The 18,799-nt window shown below is 45.5% G+C and overlaps 1 protein-coding gene across 1 annotated transcript in view; it reads right to left on the bottom strand.

The window, feature by feature from the left end:
• Positions 1 to 18,799, bottom strand: part of LOC310922047 (proto-oncogene DBL-like) — a 70,318-nt gene that overhangs the window by 21,460 nt on the left and 30,059 nt on the right. Inside the window, exons 8-18 of the mRNA XM_083882346.1 lie at positions 17,391 to 17,515; positions 16,809 to 16,923; positions 16,329 to 16,448; positions 15,033 to 15,224; positions 13,572 to 13,763; positions 13,257 to 13,428; positions 3,065 to 3,153; positions 2,407 to 2,495; positions 2,108 to 2,174; positions 233 to 348; positions 51 to 120 (exon numbers count right to left, since the gene is read on the bottom strand). Coding sequence (XP_083738472.1) covers positions 51 to 120; positions 233 to 348; positions 2,108 to 2,174; positions 2,407 to 2,495; positions 3,065 to 3,153; positions 13,257 to 13,428; positions 13,572 to 13,763; positions 15,033 to 15,224; positions 16,329 to 16,448; positions 16,809 to 16,923; positions 17,391 to 17,515 — 1,347 coding nt within the window. The remainder of the gene's footprint in view (positions 1 to 50; positions 121 to 232; positions 349 to 2,107; positions 2,175 to 2,406; positions 2,496 to 3,064; positions 3,154 to 13,256; positions 13,429 to 13,571; positions 13,764 to 15,032; positions 15,225 to 16,328; positions 16,449 to 16,808; positions 16,924 to 17,390; positions 17,516 to 18,799) is intronic.

Below are 18,799 nucleotides of genomic sequence, written 5' to 3'. Positions count from 1 at the left end.
AAAAGCATTGGCCTTTGAGTCTGCTTTTTACGTGAAAATGATTCACCCACCCTGTCTAGGAAACAACATCCTACTCTCTCGGGTGCTCCCAGGCAGTTTTCCAAACTGTGCAGGAAAATTCTGCAAGAGATGGGAGAAGGCACAAAAACACAGCAGTGAGCAAGGTGAGGTGTGGGTATTCCAGCATTTCAAGAGATCAGTCCAGTGAAAGGGGAACAGAGCAATACCATACTTGTTGTGGAAGTCATAGATCTCGGGCATGTTTCCGAAGAGGATGTCCTTCCTGTTCCTCAGCATGGGGGGCAGGAGGATGAGCATGGCAGGATTATCCATCTCAGCTCTGTAGCCCTGCCAGATGAAAAAGGGCTCATCACTCAGCTGCCATCTCCTCAAAGGCAGATGAAAAGGTGACATGAACAGACTTTCAATATGATCTTTGTTTCTAAGTGCAATATCCCTTTTATTCCCTGTTTTTTGGTCTCTAAATCCCTGTCTTTCAGCACACAGGGTTGTGCTCCAGAAAGGAATGGTGTGAGACAGCTCCCGTAGGGCTGGCAGCACTGCAGAAATGCTCCAAATTCTCCAAAGGCAAATCAGCTTGGCTGCAGGAGAGGACCCACAGGAATACTTGTGTGGGGAGAACACATCTTGTCCGTGACCACAGGACACAGGAGTGGCAGTGTGTGTGTGAAGAGTGCAGTTCCACACAGCCTCACCAGAACCATGGCAGGAGGCAAGCCACAAACCAGAGACAGCTTGAGATCAAATCAGAAATCCATGGGCTTTTTGCCCTTGTACAAGATGTGCTGAGCACTCAGGTCTTGCTCTCCTCAATGTTTCAGGAATTCTGGGCTCTGTGGCTCCACTTGCCCCTTGAAATCTCCCAAACTGGGGAGGAGCTGGAAGGGACAACACTGAAATTCAAATTGTTGGGTGGAACTAGGAAATAATGTAAAGCTCCACAAAGTAATGGCCCATCATTGCACCAGATATGGCAAATTTCTGAACTGCAGGGCAGGGAGAAGGCATGGCCAGAGCTCAGCACCATCAGTGCAGAGGCCCCCAAGAATGCCACTAGCCACAGCTCAGGCTGGCCCTGCTGGTCACCAAGGACTGCACAGAACTGAGGCCCTTTTAACAAGAGAACAAGAGCAGCAAAAATGTGTTCAATATGTACAGCACATCTCCTTTGGCTTTCCAAACTAATTTCCCACACTCACTGTGGCTGGAATCAATATTCCTTATACTAAGCAGGCATTTTATAGTTGAATAGGGATGCAATAGATGATAATTATCTGGAAAATTAGTCATTTTTAAGGCCAGCAAGCAGGCTTGCTTCTTTAAAGGAAGTACTATTTTCAGAAAACTGAAGTCTATCTGTCCATTTTTCTCTATCTAGACTCGATGCGCACAGCAATAAATCTTGTGTACCTGCCAACTGCTTCATCACAGAGAATGTGGTTTAACAAAAAACCCAATCAGTGCAGGGAAATTACATGTAACTACCTGCAGTCCAACAGATTTATATCCTGCTTGCTCCTGGGTGAGAGAAATGTGTGTGTGTGTGTGTGTGTGTGGGGAAGCTATTTAACAGCCAACTTGTTTTGGCTATCAGCAAGAGTTATTTTAGAATAAAGTAGTAATGTCTAAAATGACAGTATGAGAAATCATTATCTGCTTTCTAAAGTAATGTGCTTCATACAGTCATGAACTTCACAGTATTGAGACAGAATTCTCCCAAGGATAAAACACAAGCTGCTTCCTTTTGTCTCCTAAAGGTAAAGGAAATCAGGGAACAGTAAAAAGAAACAACTTTCTGTATATTTTGCAGGCACTGCTAAGGCTAATTACCAGTGCTTTTGTGTACAAACAGAAGGATTTGCCTTCACTGTAGATGAAAAGCTCATCCTGACTCCAATTGTTCCTGCGGATGTCTCCAACAAAGAAAACCTAAGGAGCAAACTTGAGCATTTATGACTAGATTGGGATCTGACAGTCTGGTGGAAGCCTGCCCTGTCACATTTCAGCTCAGTTTGACAGAGTGGCAGGTGCCGTTTTGTATAAGTCACCAGGGAACAGTAATGAGCAACCTGGAGAAGTCACTCACCATCAAAACAGTGAAGAGTTCCTCCACATACACTCTCTCTGTTTCTATAAGCTCATTTATGACATGGCTAAAAAAAAAAAAAAAAAAAAAAAAAGAAGTGTATTATTTTCATGTCTATAAAAAGCCTCACAGGTGATCAGTGCAGTTCAAGAGCAAAACATTGTGTGATCTCATTAATAACTGAGAGATAAAAGCACAAGAGATGACATCTGGCTCAGACTGAGGGAACGCAGAGATGGGGTGAGGATTGGTCAGAAATAAGCATCATTTTAGGTGATGTAAATGGGGGGAGTGCTTACCCTTTCAGTATATCTAAGCTGTCATCACTGTCTGAAATAAAATATTGCAAGGAATTCTGCTTCTCCTGATAGTTGTGCATGACTTCGATCTGCAAGAGAAATGGGATGCACTGGGAAGAGCTGCAGGAAGGGCCCTGCAGGGGCAGGAGGAGCCCAGCCCCCGGTGCCAGCCAGGAAACTCTTTGGGAAAGGATTAAATGTGTCCCCTTACAAGAACCCTCGGGCAGTAAACCTTAAAATGGAATAACATGTAATGGGTAGCCAAATATTCCCAGAAATTACTCTGCTACATAAAATCTGAAAATACTGGTAACATAATTCATTAGTGAAGAGGCCAGAGAACAGTTTCCACAGGGGAAATATCTGTGGATGGGGATATTTTCTAATACACACCTCTGTTATGTAAGAAATAAGCTCAGGGAATAACACACAGGAAATAGGCATCCGGATATTGGAAAATCAATCCAAGATAGAGCTCAGGTGTTGGACTAATCCAACTAAACCACATGGATATATGAGGGTTTGGGGTTTTTTGATTCTTTTAAAAGGAAAAAGAAAATAAAGAGAGCATCTCCAAATCCAAAGTACACTCAATCTTTAGAGCAGTTTCAGTTCATTGGTGTATAAAACTAACTCAGATTTCATGAATGATTTTTACCTTGCAAGAACTTGGAGTTTTTCTTGAAGTTTTCTTCCCAGGGAAAGAGAGATCAAATGAAAATTTCAAACTGGAATTAAAATCCACACCTTGGGTAGAAAAAAGCAGAATTACATAATGTACATGTATAGCAAAGGAGATTCTTCAGACAGAAACTAATAAGTCAGGAAGAAAAATGGGATACACTTTAAGAATAAATAATTAGTTAGCTAGTACTAATAGCAAGCTGACAAAATAAAGGATATTTATCCCAAACAATACTGATTCCACATAGCACGTGTCCTGGTTTAGGGCAAATTTGGGAGGAAACCTCCGAATGGGGTTCCTCAGGAGAGCAAACCCAAATGGCCCCTCCCCCCAGCCGGTCGGGGAAAAGAATTTCCTCGGAGAAAAGTGGAAAAAACTGAAGCCAGGGATACTGATAATAAGAGAGGGTTGAACTGAAACAAACTGTTGTGGTTTGAAAGCAAAATGAATGTGAGGCTCCAAGTGAGAGATATAATTTAATAAGAAGAAAGGTAAAAAGGTAAAAGTAAAATAAAATAAATACAATAACACAAGGGATCACTGACAGAGTCAGAATACAACCTGAGCAGGATGGTGGTAGCAGTCTAGGTGAGGTGCTCTTCCTGAAGCAGTGATCCTGTAGAAAGGTCTGGTAGCTCTGCTCCTCTGGGAATCCAGTGGATAAGTGCTACTTGCACTGTCCCAAATCCCAGCTTATATCCAGGTGGGAATGCTTGGCTCCTCCCCCTGGGCAGAGCATCTCACAATAGCATGGGAAGTGTGAAATGGGTCTTTGATGGCCCATTAACAGAGATAACCCCTGGAGGGAGTTACCTGTGACTCATGGGCCATTAGCAGGAGACACCCCAAAAGTTATTAGCAGAAAACACCCCAAAGGCGTTAATGGGCCATTAGCAGAAAAGGCAGGGGGCTTGGGAAAACACTAGCCCACCTGGTTTCAACAGTTCATGAAGATGGTGATAGAATAAATACTTTGTGTACATCCTACACTGCAACCCAGGACATAATCCACCCCTTATTCTATTACCATCTACATCATATCCAAATCAATACATTCTTACAAAGATATGCATACACATAGAGAATAAAATGTTACACACTGTTCTCACTTAAAATTAAGTCTCCCTGTGGTACACAATGGGTTTCCCCATCTTTCTGCATTACCCACCAAGTGTGACCAGGTCCTTGAGCAAAGACAATTCCACGGATGGGTTTGCCTTTTCCTGAGGCAGGATTAATCCAAACAGTCTTCCCTAAAATCCCTTTCATATGTACTGCAGGGACTTTATCTCCATCCACTGTGTGCAAGGGTTCAGACTGGGCAGGACCATCTCGATTAATAGACCCTCGGGTGTTGACCATCCAGGTCGCTTTGGCTAAGTTCATTTCCCAATTCTTGAAGGTCTCCCCGCCAAGTGCCTTCAGGGCAGTCTTTAGTAGTCCATTGCACCGTTCAACTTTTCCAGCAGCTGGTGCGTGATAAGGAATGTGATATATCCATTCAATAACATGTTCTCTAGCCCAGGTGTTTATAAGGCTGTTTTTGAAATGGGTCCCATTGTCCAACTCAATTCTCTCAGGGGTGCCGTGTCTCCACAGGACTTGTTTTTCCAGGCCCAGGATGGTGTTCCGGGCAGTGGCATGAGGCACAGGGTAGGTTTCCAGCCATCCAGTGGTGGCTTCCACCATGGTCAGCACGTAGCGCTTTCCTTGGCGGGTTTGGGGAAGGGTGATGTAGTCAATTTGCCAGGCTTCCCCATACCTGTACTTCAGCCATCGTCCACCATATCACAGAGGCTTCACTCGCTTGGCCTGTGATTGCAGCGCAGGTCTCACAGTTGTGGATGACCTGGGAGATGCTGTCCATAGTAAGGTCCACCCCTCGGTCACGGGCCCATCGGTATGTCGCATCTCTTCCTTGATGACCAGAGGCATCATGGGCCCAACAAGCTAAGAACAGTTCTCCCTTGTGCTGCCAGTCCAGATCCACCTGTGATACTTTCACCTTGGCAGCTTTGTCCACCTGCTCGTTGTTGTGATGCTCCTCATTAGCCCGGCTCTTGGATACGTGTGCATCCACATGTCGAACTTTCACGGTCAGTATCTCTACTCGGGCAGCGATGTCCTGCCAAATGTCAGCGGCCCAGATGGGTTTTCCTCTGCGCTGCCAGTTGGCCTTTTTCCAGCGATTCAGCCATCCCCACAGAGCATTAGCTACCATCCATGAGTCAGTGTAGAGATAGAGCCTCGGCCATTTCTCTCGTTCAGCAATATCCAAAGCCAGCTGGACAGCTTTAAGCTCTGCAACCTGACTCGACCCACCTTGTCCCTCGGTAGCCTGTGCAACTCGTCGTGTGGGGCTCCAAACTGCAGCTTTCCATTTCTGGTTAGCGCCTACAATTCGACAGGAGCCATCAGTGAAGAGAGCATATTGTCTTTCAGCCTCCGGTAGCTCATTGTATGGTGGGGCTTCCTCGGCACGCGTTACTTGCTTTTCTTCTTCTTCAGACGATAATCCAAAATTCTCACCTTCTGGCCAGTTTGTTATAACTTCCAGAATCCCAGGGCGATTTGGGTTTCCAATACGGGCGCGCTGTGTGATAAGAGCAATCCATTTGCTCCATGTGGTGTCAGTGGCGTGATGTGTGGAGGGAACCTTTCCCTTAAACATCCACCCCAGCACTGGTAATCGGGGTGCCAGAAGCAGCTGTGTTTCAGTGCCAATCACTTCTGAGGCAGCTTGAACTCCTTCATAGGCGGCCAAGATCTCCTTCTCTGTGGGAGTGTAGTTGGCTTCGGAGCCTCTGTAACTTCGGCTCCAGAATCCCAATGGTCGGCCTCGAGTCTCCCCAGGCACCTTCTGCCACAGGCTCCAGGACAGACCGTTGTTCCCGGCTGCAGAGTAAAGGACATTCTTCACATCTGGTCCTGTCCTGACTGGGCCAAGGGCTACTGCGTGAGCAATCTCTTGTTTGATCTGAACAAAGGCTTGTTGCTGTTCAGGGCCCCAGTGGAAATCGTTCTTCTTGTGGGTAACCAGATAGAGAGGGCTCACGATCTGACTGTACTCAGGAATGTGCATCCTCCAGAAGCCTATGGCACCTAGGAAAGCTTGTGTTTCCTTCTTGTTGGTAGGTGGGGACATGGCAGTGATCTTGTTTATTATCTCTGTGGGGATTTGGCGACGTCCATCTTGCCACTTGACTCCCAGGAACTGGATTTCTTGAGCCGGTCCCTTAACCTTACTTTGTTTAATGGCAAAACCAGCTTTCAACAGAATTTGGATAATCTTCTTTCTCAAAGACCTCCCCTGGGGCGTTCCCCCATACGATGATGTCGTCGATGTACTGCAGATGTTCCGGAGCCTCACCCTTCTCCAGTGCAGCCTGGATCAGCCCATGGCAAATGGTGGGGCTGTGTTTCCACCCCTGGGGCAGTCGGTTCCAGGTGTACTGCACACCCCTCCAGGTGAAAGCAAACTGGGGCCTGCACTGTGCTGCCAAAGGAATGGAGAAGAAGGCATTGGCAATATCAATGGTCGCATACCACTTTGCTGCCTTGGACTCCAGCTCATATTGAAGCTCTAACATGTCTGGCACAGCAGCACTCAGTGGTGGCGTGACTTCATTCAGAGCACGGTAATCCACCGTCAGTCTCCATTCTCCACTGGACTTATGCACAGGCCATATTGGGCTGTTGAAAGGTGAATGAGTCTTACTGACCACCCCTTGGCTCTCCAGTTTACGAATCATCTCATGTATGGGAATCACAGAGTCGCTGTTAGTGCGGTATTGGCGGCGGTGTACTGTTGTTGTGGCAGTTGGTACCTGTTGTTCTTCGATTCTCAGCAGTCCCACAGCAGAGGGGTCATCTGAGAGACCAGGCAAAGTATTCAACTGTCTGATGTTTTCTTTCTCAACTGCAGCTATTCCAAAAGCCCAACGATATCCTTTCGGGTCTTTGAAATATCCATTCCTGAGATAGTCTATGCCAAGAATGCATGGGGCCTCTGGACCAGTTGCGATGGGGTGTTTTTGCCACTCGTTCCCAGTTAAACTCACTTCAGCCTCTAATACAGTCAGTTCCTGGGACCCTCCTGTCACCCCAGAAATAGAGATGGATTCTGTTCCTACATACCTTGATGGCATCATGGTACATTGGGCCCCAGTGTCAACCAACGCCGTATATTCTTGTGGGTCAGATGTGCCAGGCCATCGGATCCACACAGTCCAGTAGATCCGATTATCCCTTTCCTCTTCCTGGCTAGAGGCAGGGCACCCCTATTCCTGGTCATGGCATACATTGTTCTCCTCCTGTACGTATGTTTCTGAGGTCCCTTCAAGAGGATCAGTCATATCATCATTCTTGTACCGTCTGGAGTTCTGAGAGACTGGGGCAACCTTGATTCTAGATGGGCTTCTTGTGGTAGGTGTTCCTCTTTTCAGTTCACGTACCCGGGCTGCTAAAGCGGAAGTGGGTTTTCCATCCCACTTCTTCATATCTTCTCCATGCTCTCTAAGAAAAGACCAGAGGTTACCCCGTGGTGTGTATCCTCTCTCCCTGGCTGGGGGACGCCTGCTCCTAATGGCAGAGACTCTCATCGGCTCTGGTGAGATATGGTAAATTTCTTCCTTAAGTTCTTTTAATTTCTGATGGCCTTCTTCAATCAAGCTCCGGACTTGCTCAGCCAGTCTTGTTTCCACAGACGAGACATGGGTGCGAACTGGGGCGATGACAGTGTCCTCGTAAATTCTTAATTTATTAGCCAAGACACCCACCTTGTCCTCACCTTCCCTCCATTGCAGTGTTGCCAGGTAACGTGAGTGCATCTCTGGTCCAAGCCGTGCAAGTCTCAGCCACATCCGTGATGTGCACTGAACATCATCTGGGTTTTTAGGAAATCTCTCGTTTTCTGAAAAAATGATCTCCAGCACAGCCAATTCCCTCAGGCGTTGGATACCTTGTTCTATTGTGCTCCATTTGCCTTGGTGCACTTGGAGGTCTTCTTTACAAAGGTATCTGTCTTTCACACTTGTCAGCAGTCGCTGCCAGAGGCTGAGAGGTTCTTGGGTTTTCCCAATCCCCTGGTCAATGACCACATCCCAGGACAGCGATCCCAGTTGCCTGGCCTCAATTCCATCCAGAAGGGTGTCATTGGCTGCAGCGTCCCAGATGCGGAGCAGCCAGGTCAGGATGGACTCGTTGGTCTGGCGGGTGAATTCCCTTCGCAGGTCACGCAACTCACCCAGGGATAGAGAGCGAGTGATGATCTCTATCTCTGTCTCCTCTGCTGGCTGCGAAGGTCCTGCTGCATCCTCGTCAGTTACTACGCGGACTGATTTGCTCCTTGACTTCTTCTTCTGAGTGGTGGCAACTGCTACTGGTTTAGGTTGTTCCAGTTCAGTAACGGTTTGTGTGGAGATGCTGACGGCACCTTTGGTTCCTTTCTCCTCTGTGACAGTCTGCATAGATGTGGACACTGTTGCCTCACCTTTGGCTTCTTTCTCCTCTGTGGTGGTCTGTGTAGATGAGGACACTGTTGCCTTGCCTTTGGTTCCCTTTTCCTCTGTGACAGTCTGTGTAGACACGGACACTGTTGATTCATTTTTGGCTTCTTTCTCCTCTGCGATGGTCTGTGTAGATGCTGATGATGTTGCTTTGCTTCTCTTTCCCTCTTCCTTAGGAACACGCTGTATCACACCAGGTAGTGTTTTGTTCCTAAGTATGGTGCAGAAAAAACAAAGGGCTGTGCAGAGAAGAGAAAGCAGGGATGACAATAACATAATACTGTCCTTGGCATCCAGAGGGTACTCAATATTTTCAAAAACTGCTGTGTGGTGCCTAAAAAGCTGGAAAAAAATCATTCTTTACTCCTCCCCACAGGGGCTGAGTGAGATTGTTGAGGCCCCAGATGTAGCATCCTAGACCAGGACACGAATCCAAAACTGGGTATATATTCTGAATGCTGTTCATTGCCTTGGAGTTTATCAAGCAAAGGACATAGAAGACCAATAAGGCAATTTTAGTACCATACCCTGGTCTACGCAGGAGCATTACGACCGGCAGATAGTACCCCATGTGTGGAAAAATATAGAGAGATAGGTATAAGACACATGTAAGCATGTTGAGCATCATAGCAAACAGGTGTCTTCTCAAATACAAAACTGTAGTTCTGACTTTTCTCAGTGCCTCTGCCCCACGTTGGGCACCAAAAAATGTTGTGGTTTGAAAGCAAAATGAATGTGAGGCTCCAAGTGAGAGATATAATTTAATAAGAAGAAAGGTAAAAAGGTAAAAGTAAAATAAAATAAATACAATAACACAAGGGATCACTGACAGAGTCAGAATACAACCTGAGCAGGATGGTGGTAGCAGTCCAGGTGAGGTGCTCTTCCTGAAGCAGTGATCCTGTAGAAAGGTCTGGTAGCTCTGCTCCTCTGGGAATCCAGTGGATAAGTGCTACTTGCACTGTCCCAAATCCCAGCTTATATCCAGGTGGGAATGCTTGGCTCCTCCCCCTGGGCAGAGCATCTCACAATAGCATGGGAAGTGTGAAATGGGTCCTTGATGGCCCATTAACAGAGATAACCCCTGGAGGGAGTTACCTGTGACTCATGGGCCATTAGCAGGAGACACCCCAAAAGTTATTAGCAGAAAACACCCCAAAGGCGTTAATGGGCCATTAGCAGAAAAGGCAGGGGGCTTGGGAAAACACTAGCCCACCTGGTTTCAACAGTTCATGAAGATGGTGATAGAATAAATACTTTGTGTACATCCTACACTGCAACCCAGGACACAAACGTAGGTCCGACCAGTATGGTTAATCCTACGAAGTCCGTCTATTTCACCTAATATATAGGTTATATACTCTTCTACATAGTTTACAAATGCAGACACATTTTCATTGGCACACAGCAGAGGAAAGAATGTAAACACACATTGTTTGGTTTACCCTTAAGGTGGCTAACACCTGCATACTAACAATTCTATTCAATGACCTTCAACACCCTATTATCTTTCCCAAACACCTTAATATCTAATTCTAGCTGTGCTACGGCTAACTAAGAATTTTTTGCTGCATCACAGGCCTTGGGCCCCCAACTAGGCCTCAGCCAGGGTAGTTCAATATCTAAATATAAATCATGTTTTCTTTCCCTAAGAAATTTAGCAACAAAAAACTATTTAACAAACAAACTGTCCACAAGCATAAGGAATGAATAATATGAAACAATAAAACCTCTCGCCGCTCCGAAGAGAGATGGCAAAACTGAGAGTCCTTGCTGTGAGTTAACTCAGCTCTCTCAGTGTCTTATCAGTCCCAGTCCCTTCGGCGCTGGAAAATGCTGAGGTCCAGGCCCGGTGGGCCACAGGTGCAGCTCCTGGTGCTCCTCTGGGCTTTTCAGTCCAGAGCAGATTTAAACAGTCCCAAGAAAAAGGAAAAAAAAAAAAAAAAAACAGTCTAGGAAGTTTTTTTGCCCCAGCTAGCTAGACTAACTTAAAGGGAAAAAAACTCTGACCACTGTCCGTGTGTTCGATGAACACACAGTCCAAGGACGAAAAAGAAGTGCAGAGGAGTGAATAGTTTTCAAAACAAACTGTGCGCTTCTTCTCTCTCTGCTCACTTCCAGAACCAGTCTTAAAGGTACAGAACACACAGAACAGACGACTGGGGATACAAGCATCATAGTCACCCTAGGACAGCATGTCACATGGTCATAAAGGCCATAAAGTACAAATATTTAGAAAAAACAAAATTTCCACTAAGGGAACACAGTAATCAAAATCTAAGTCTCTGAAGCCTGAGTATATGATAACAGCAAAAACAATAAAAGCAAATAAACTACAAAAACAACATCCCCTACTAGGACACTGTTTTAAAGTCCTTTTATGAACAGAGGGCAAGATGCTTAGCTGTAATAAACTGTTCCTCCATCTTGCATAAATTTATTGATATTGCCAGTAAATAATTACAAGTTGTAATTGAGTTACAGAGGTGAACTGGAAGCTTCAAAATAAAGCATCAATCTCTCCAGTGAGTTGTATGACATCATTCAAATACTTTGTAAGAAGAATGTGGACATGCTGGAGAGAGTCCAGAGGAGGCCATAGAGATGCTCTGAGGGCAAACTGGTGTGGAGAGTCCATCTTCAGCTGGGGCAGCTGTGAGATCCAGCTGTTGCAGGTTATCACAGCCAGGCCTTGCAGCTTCTGGTGTAATCAGAGAGCTCTGGATGCTGCAGACAGACCAGAAGTGTGCATGGGGTAGGGCCCATCACACATGGGAAGACCCAAAAGAGGTGAAGACTTGCCAGTGGTCCTGCTCAGGGACTGCCCCAGGAGGAAGGGAACACGGATGCGGAGCTGGATGGGATTTGGGCAGCAGCTTCTCTTGCAAGAGTGACTCTACTCCAGCACTTGGGCTCTGTCTCAGCCACATCTCACTACACCTGAGGGCTCAGGGTGGGATAGGTTTACTCTTCCCTCCTCCACACCCCTCCAAAAAAAATGGTTTAAAAATTAAAACCACATTTCTCAGACGGGCTTCAAATCCAGGGCAAAGATAAAAGAGGAAGCATCTATCCTCAGACAGAGACAGAAGGGGGGGAAAAGGGGCAAGAAACATAATAAAGAAAGGAATAGAGGACAAAAGTGATGTGCTCAGAGTTGGTTTGGTTTCAATCCACACCATAAAACCCATCCATCTCAAAGCACTCCCAGCAGAGCTCAGCGTGTACCTTTGGCACTGCCCATCACGCCAGCAGGCCTGCTGCAGTTTGATGTTTGGTATCAAACAGACTTTATTAAAAAGCTCTCTTGTCATGATCTATCCAAAGAGGAGCCTTTTGTCTTTCCCACACTTGATCATTGCTTTCAGGCAGAGGATTAATGGAGGATACCTGTGCTTTGCGGGTGACCGAGTGTCTCTGCTAGAAAAACTTGCATCCCATAAAGGCATGAAATAAGTCCAGCTGAGTGATGATGATCTCAAAACATCCCACAGAGGTGGCCACCCATTTACCCTACTCTTTAGGTCAATAATTTGTCTTTAACCATTTCCTCTTTATAGAAAACTAGAAAAGCTGTGTTAGGTAAAATGGGCAATGCTCTAGTTTAAACACTCAGAGCTTTTTTTACTGATTGGGGAAAGGGTTTCAGAAGGTAATGTGCTTTAGAGAGGGTGGCAACAGCCTGGGAAGAGGAAATCTGGGATTTATTTGCTGCACTGGCCTGCATCTTGAGTAGTTTAATTTCCCTCATTGCATCCAGTTTCATTCCCACCTGTCCACTTGGCTATTTACATTTCCCATTCCCTGAATTGCTTTTGCTACAACTTACCATAACCAATATTTGTTAATTCATCATAAAAACCTTGTGTTAAAACACAAATGTTTAATTGCTTTTATGTAGTCATATCACTGAATTTAATATTCTGACATAATTTAGCATGTCTCTGGTTGAAAATGCATGGACGCTACTTTGGAATCTCTTTTAATTCTGCCTGATACACTCATTGCTGCCAAGGATAAAAGTTTTAATGTTATCATGTAAAGCTAACACGGTGCCACATCCCGTTACCAAAACTAAGGCAGAACATTCAGTGACCTCAGTTCAATGAGAATTTGTACCTTTATGGGCATTAATTATTCCACAACTGGGATTTAGGGAAGACACCCTGAAGGAATCAAAAGGAGTTAAGCATCCAGCTCATTTCTGTTCATGAGATTTGAGTTCCTCATTTCTCCAAGCTCCTTTGCAAACAGTCTAACTTTGTTAGTCCCAGCTCAAGACAGCCATAGAGAATAGGCAAGCTAATAAATTTATAAACCCTGCCTTTTTTCCCCTGTAATATTAATTCACCAGTTTCCAGCCTAGCAGGATGCCAGTAAAGCAGAACTGGAGGTGTGCACTACTTACAGCTCTTTTTCACGGAGTAGGAAGTGGAAATAGATAACAAGCAACCAGCTTCATCCTTCACACAGGTATGGGAACATTGACACAAACATTGGAAAGTTAATAAAGCACCTGCTATATATTTAACACTACCCAATAACTCTGTATCTGCCAGCAAGATTTAGTTACCTTCTCAAAACCATCTTAAGCCTTACTCTTCCTGCCTCAAAGCAAAATTATCAGCTGAAAATGCCATAATTCCACAACATTTTACCATGTTTAGGAGAGAACAAGGATGACTTTGATCTCGGTGGATTTTCTGGCCGAGGAGCTACCAACTGGATGGGCCGCATGTGTTTATCCAGCAGCTTCCTGAAGCAGGACTGCCGGTTCACAAGCATGCTGTGAATGTTCTCCAGCTTCACCTGTATGGACTGGATCTGGCACTGCAGAGAGTGAAGAAAGACTCACATTATCACCATCAATTTGCACTTTGACTCAAAGCAGAGGACTATAAAGGTGACAGCACTGCCACATGGTCCAACCCTGCTTTTCACTTCTGTAACAAGGAACTGGAGGCATTGTTTACCTTCAACTCAGATGTTAAGACTGACTCAAAATTGTAGTGTAGGGCTTGGGGATCATAGTTTAAGTAGGCTGAAGAGCTTTCAAGAAATCTTTCTATGTCCTGGAGTGCTTTCTGAGCGCCTTCCTTAGACTGGCACTTATCCATCTGCTGGTTGGCGAGCAGGTAGGCACCTTCGTCACAGCAATGCAGAGCCTGGGGACAGCACAGGGAGTGAGATCTCAGTGGTACCTCCATTGCAACGAGGTTCTTATGAGGAATATCCCTGACTGGATCTGGATGCAGCTAAACAGCACCCCCAAAGACCTCAGCACTTACTGTGGTTTGATTAGAAAGCAGAAAGGCCACATTTTTTCTGTAAGGTAACTGCAGTCCTCAACAGACCCAGCCAAGTTGTTCCTACTTGTACCTGGCTAAAATCAGAGGTGTACCTTACATGGAAGTACTAGTGCACAGTTGACCCCAGTGATAAGCAGATATTTATGTCTCCAACTGGGAAAGCTGAAGTGGGCACTTTGGAGCTTACAGGGAGGCTAGCAGGTTTCTTGAGGCTCAGTGCAGACCTGAACTGGGGCTCATTGGCACTCACACACTGTGGTGTGCACAGGGGTGAGAAGATGCTCCAGCCCAGGACAACAGAGAATCTTCAGTGCTGTGAATGGGAAAGGAGACATGGAGAGCAGGACCATGCTGTGCTCCAAGCTAGACCCTGGGCACCATCCAGGCCTGCAAGGAGCCCAGGAGAGGCCCCTGTCCTGCAGATGAGAAGCTGCCAAGGAACTGTCTGTCCCCACAGATCAGGACAATGCTGAAGTGGAGCACAGAGAGAAGAAAAATTAGCTCCCCAGTTCCCCAAAACAGGGAAATGGAACAGGGTCAAAATTCACTGTTTCTCTTAATTGGCCTCGAGCACATTACAGCCATGTGCCTTCTGGCCTAATTAGCATGAATTTCATTAAATGAATATTAATGCTGATTAAGATATCAAAGAGCATTGGAGCCACATGACTCTACTTCCATGCTAGCACACAGCAGCTGTGCCTATCTACCAATCTGTCACCTTATTTTACACTCAGCTATGTTAATTCTTAATAAATCACTCAGAAAAAAAGGGCTGGAGTTTATGTGAAAGTGTTACCTCTGTCGCACTGGGCATGAAAAACTCCAAAGTCGATTAATACATGGATGCAGCATGAAAGCACGACCAAGAGCAGCAGCTGAACTTGGTGTTCTGTGGAGATGCTCACCTCTTTCTGCTGCCCTCACAGCACCAGCAGATACCTCTTTGCTGACTTCTCAGCTAAGGGATGGGTGTGGCACTCCTCCAGCCTCTGGGGAACACCTCCCTACCATTAACTGCTGAAGAAAAGCTGCAAATTTCAGATGCTTCCAGCTAAGAAAAGAGGCTAACCCCATGGAGGAGCTAACCAACTATCTCCTCAGAGCACTGTCTCTGAACTCTACCTGCTGAAGGTGGGTATGAAGCTCCAAGGTCTTCTGCAGGCGCATCTGCTTCCTTTTGATCTCATGCGACAGGAGGTCGGAGTGGTGCCGCAGCTCATTGCACTGCTGGCAGATCAGGTTGAGTGCATAATGATGGTTGGCTGCAAGCTGGTGTCCGTGCAGTATCACCACCTGAGCCTTCCCTATCAGATCCTTCAGGGGAAGGGAGAGAACACATTGCACACTCACAGAAATAATGCCAGTGTCCACATGTACCAACGTGCGCTCTCTCGCCTTACCAGATTTCAGGCACACATGGAGATGACTGCCATTAGGGATAGCCAGCATGGGTGGCTGATGCAGGATAAAATGGTACCCACCATCTGGGAAGAAAAACCTTTGCTATCCATGAAGAGGATGAAGAAGAAAACAGTATTTCACCAAACTGGCAACACTGTGTGTGCCTGCTGGCAATGCATCACTGCCTCCTCCAAGAACTGCACCCTGAATAAACTGCAGCTGATGTCCAGTCTAGGCCTACTATGCTCCCAAGCATCAAAGGGAATTGAAGTAGTTAAGGTTTATCTTGATGCCAAGAACACACAATCTTTTCTGCACACCTTAGTATAATGGTCATGGTTTCTCCAGGGTTGGCTTTCCTGCTGCACCCTGCCTGCCTGGCGTTTTGATCCTCCTCCCTCTCTCCATAAACATTTCTTCCAAATGGCCAGAAAGTCTCAGACCTTTTTCTAGAACTCTTCTCTTGTGTGTCCAGATACCTCAGGATTTCTCTGCTGACCCTGGCCCACGTGCCCAGCACATCCCTTTGCAAAGGTCACATCCTTAGCTAGGCTTCTGTGAATCATTCCTCCAGTCTTCTTTCCCTTACATCTCTTAGTCTTCGCCCATGTTATGTTCAAGTCACAGACATGTCAGGATACAACTTTTTTTGCAACTCCATGTGCCTGGTAACAAGTTTCTGCCTATTAGCATAGCTAAAGCACTTAAAATATAAATAATTCTTCTTCCAGCTCATTAAATCCCACGCCTCCCCCACGTTCAGGCATTTATTTGTTCTGGATTTTCATGGTGGCTCAGCAATTTATTTTAACAGTGATAATTAAATATCCTGTTTCTGGCTTTCAGAGTGATCACAGCATTGCTGCTCAGAGCAGAGACATGAAATTGATCCTTTCATGTAGCACTTACCAACAAATTACACCAGAACCAGGTAATTTCAGCAAACACCTCCTACCACAAATACTGAATGTGGCTCTTGTGTTTCATTAGTGCTTCTTCTGTGCAAGGTTATCTCACCTGAGCCATGCCATCAAAATGATCCAAGTCCTTGAGCCTCTGTTTCACTTGGGGGTAGCTGTCACCAGTGTCGGGCAGCTCCACTTGCTGACCCATTAAAAATTCAATGGCATTCTTGACCTAGACACAAAGAAGAAAACTGCTGCGAAAGGATACAAAGCACAGGCAGGAAATCATTCTGAGCCCAAAATTAATCACACTTGAGCTAAGATTGCTAAATCCAATAATACAACTAGTGCCCAAGAACTAATTTCTAAATTCAAAGATGCTTCCATCAGCAAAATACACATGACTGCAGGGCAATGATACCTAAATTAGCTATCAATGAGGAAGCACAGCTATCTCCCCAAGCTAGCTAGCCCTGCCACAGTCAAGGAACAGCAGCATAAATTAAACACTCTCAAAATAAAAAGCAAAAAAACTTCTCTCCATCAGATCTCCAACTCTCCCTTTTGCCAATGGAAGCACATCTGATCCTACCTCTTGAAAACTTTGCTCAAACTTCCAGAGTTGTAAATATTGTTCCATTTTTAACTGGTGTTTTTCCCAGAAGCCATCAAAAGCAGTCTCCATCTCATGCAGCTGACCAAGCAACCTTGGGCACAGAAAAAGGACAGGATTGGAACAGTTTGCAAACAGAGGACAAGCAGAGATGGACAAGACCTAGAGATCACTTACACAGGTCTTCTGAACCCAAGGTCTCAGAAGTCAACAGACACGTACATATGACTTGAGATGATCTCAGAGAGAGATTTAATGAAATCATCACTGCAGAGGACGGCATCTGTGTGAAGTAGCTTTTGCTATCTCCATTTATCTGGGTAAAACCTGGGAGCCTGGCATGGGAGCACCCTGCATCTGCTCCACAGCCTCAACATAACAGTGGGAATAAAGATCAGAGCAGTTCAAAATCATGAGAGAAATCACCCAGAAATTTGATGGGCTGGAGCAAAATTCTGGTATCTTTGTCTTTGATAGGTGACCTAAACAACACATCCACACCTAAATAATTTGAGTGTTTCCACTGAAAAAACAGGGAAATTAGGAACATAATGCACTCACCGATTCACAGTCTCCCAGTCCCCAGGCCTCTCTTGCTGCTGGCCCTGACTGCATTCCCCAGAGTCAAGCTCTTCAAAACTGCTCAAAAGCAAGTTTCCCTCTTTTGTGACTGCTGTAATATCTTCCTGTATAACACAAAACATTTCTCATTCAGGCTACTTATTGTGAGGGAAGGATAAGTCATTTTGTGTTTCTCCTGCCTTAGTTTCCATGTGTGAAATGAAGCACCAATACCCAATAGACCAAAGGACTCACAGATGTTTTAGTCCTCTTAACATGGAACTAGCCCCTGGAGCTGCACAAGCCATGGACTGGTCACCAGGCTGGGTGGAAACTGGCACACATGAATACATCAGGCCACAAAATGATGCAGGAGGCAGGAGGCCAGCACTGCCCCAGCTCTCTCCTGATGAGCAGATGGTGGTGCTGTGAGACATCTGTCCACAAACTCATGTCTTCAAGCAAGACTTTCCACAGCTTGAAGGCTATGCTTCTCCATCCAGGTCAGGAGAGGAGGTTGTAAGAGAAGCACCCCATGAGGGAACAAAGCCAGGACTGAGCCCACATAGTACCACTCACTACAACCTCTAAACATAAAACCAACTCTGCCAACACAACCTCTGCTTAGGGAAAATTTAAACCCTTGGTGTCATCATTAGCATCAGCTGAGGTGCCTTGTGCTGGCTGGGCTCAGCCCCAAAGCAAACGTGCATTGAGTCAAGTATTTCCAGGAAAAAGAGGACAAACACAGAAATGAGGAGGGAGAAAACACATGTAGCTGATGAACTGAGGTGGAAGAGGCCCTGAAGGAGTGACCTGTTGTAGAGGTTTCACATTTGCCGAATTTCTATTTTGACAAATTTAGTGTCTGCTCTTTTTTACCTCTGGGAGATAGCATTTTGGAGAAAAAGGCAAAACAGGCCCCAACTTAAGGTAATCAGATTTATTAACACACACTAACAAGAAGAAAATAAGAAAAGAAAAAAACACAAATGAAATTTCTAAACCAACCCTTTCTCGCACCACAAACTGTTCATTTTCTACAAACAATGTAAAGAGGCAAAACTCAGAACTCCAGGTCAGTACCACTTATAAAATAGTCCTTCATTCAGTCTTTGAGAGAGAGAAGTCTCTCCTGTTGTTTGGTAACTTTTCCACAAGAGAAACAGTCTGTTTGTGGCTTCTAACTCACACAAAAGCAGCCCGCCCAGGAAATTCTGCAATTGTGGAACCTCCCATATTCACATAGCCATTCCCATGAACACATGTGGGTCATAGATTCACAGACTGGGGTGGCACTTTTAAAGATAAACAACTTTGAAGGCAAAGAATTCTTCATCCTAGAGAACAGAGATATTTTCTCACTTCTTCACTGGCAGAGGGCTTCTTCTCATCTCTCTCTGTTCAAA

Source organism: Zosterops lateralis (assembly GCF_965231275.1).
Source record: "Zosterops lateralis genome assembly, chromosome: W".
In the NCBI taxonomy this organism is placed as follows: domain Eukaryota; kingdom Metazoa; phylum Chordata; class Aves; order Passeriformes; family Zosteropidae; genus Zosterops; species Zosterops lateralis.
Note: the sequence above shows the minus strand (reverse complement) of the source record. Positions and strands in the feature narration are given on the sequence as shown.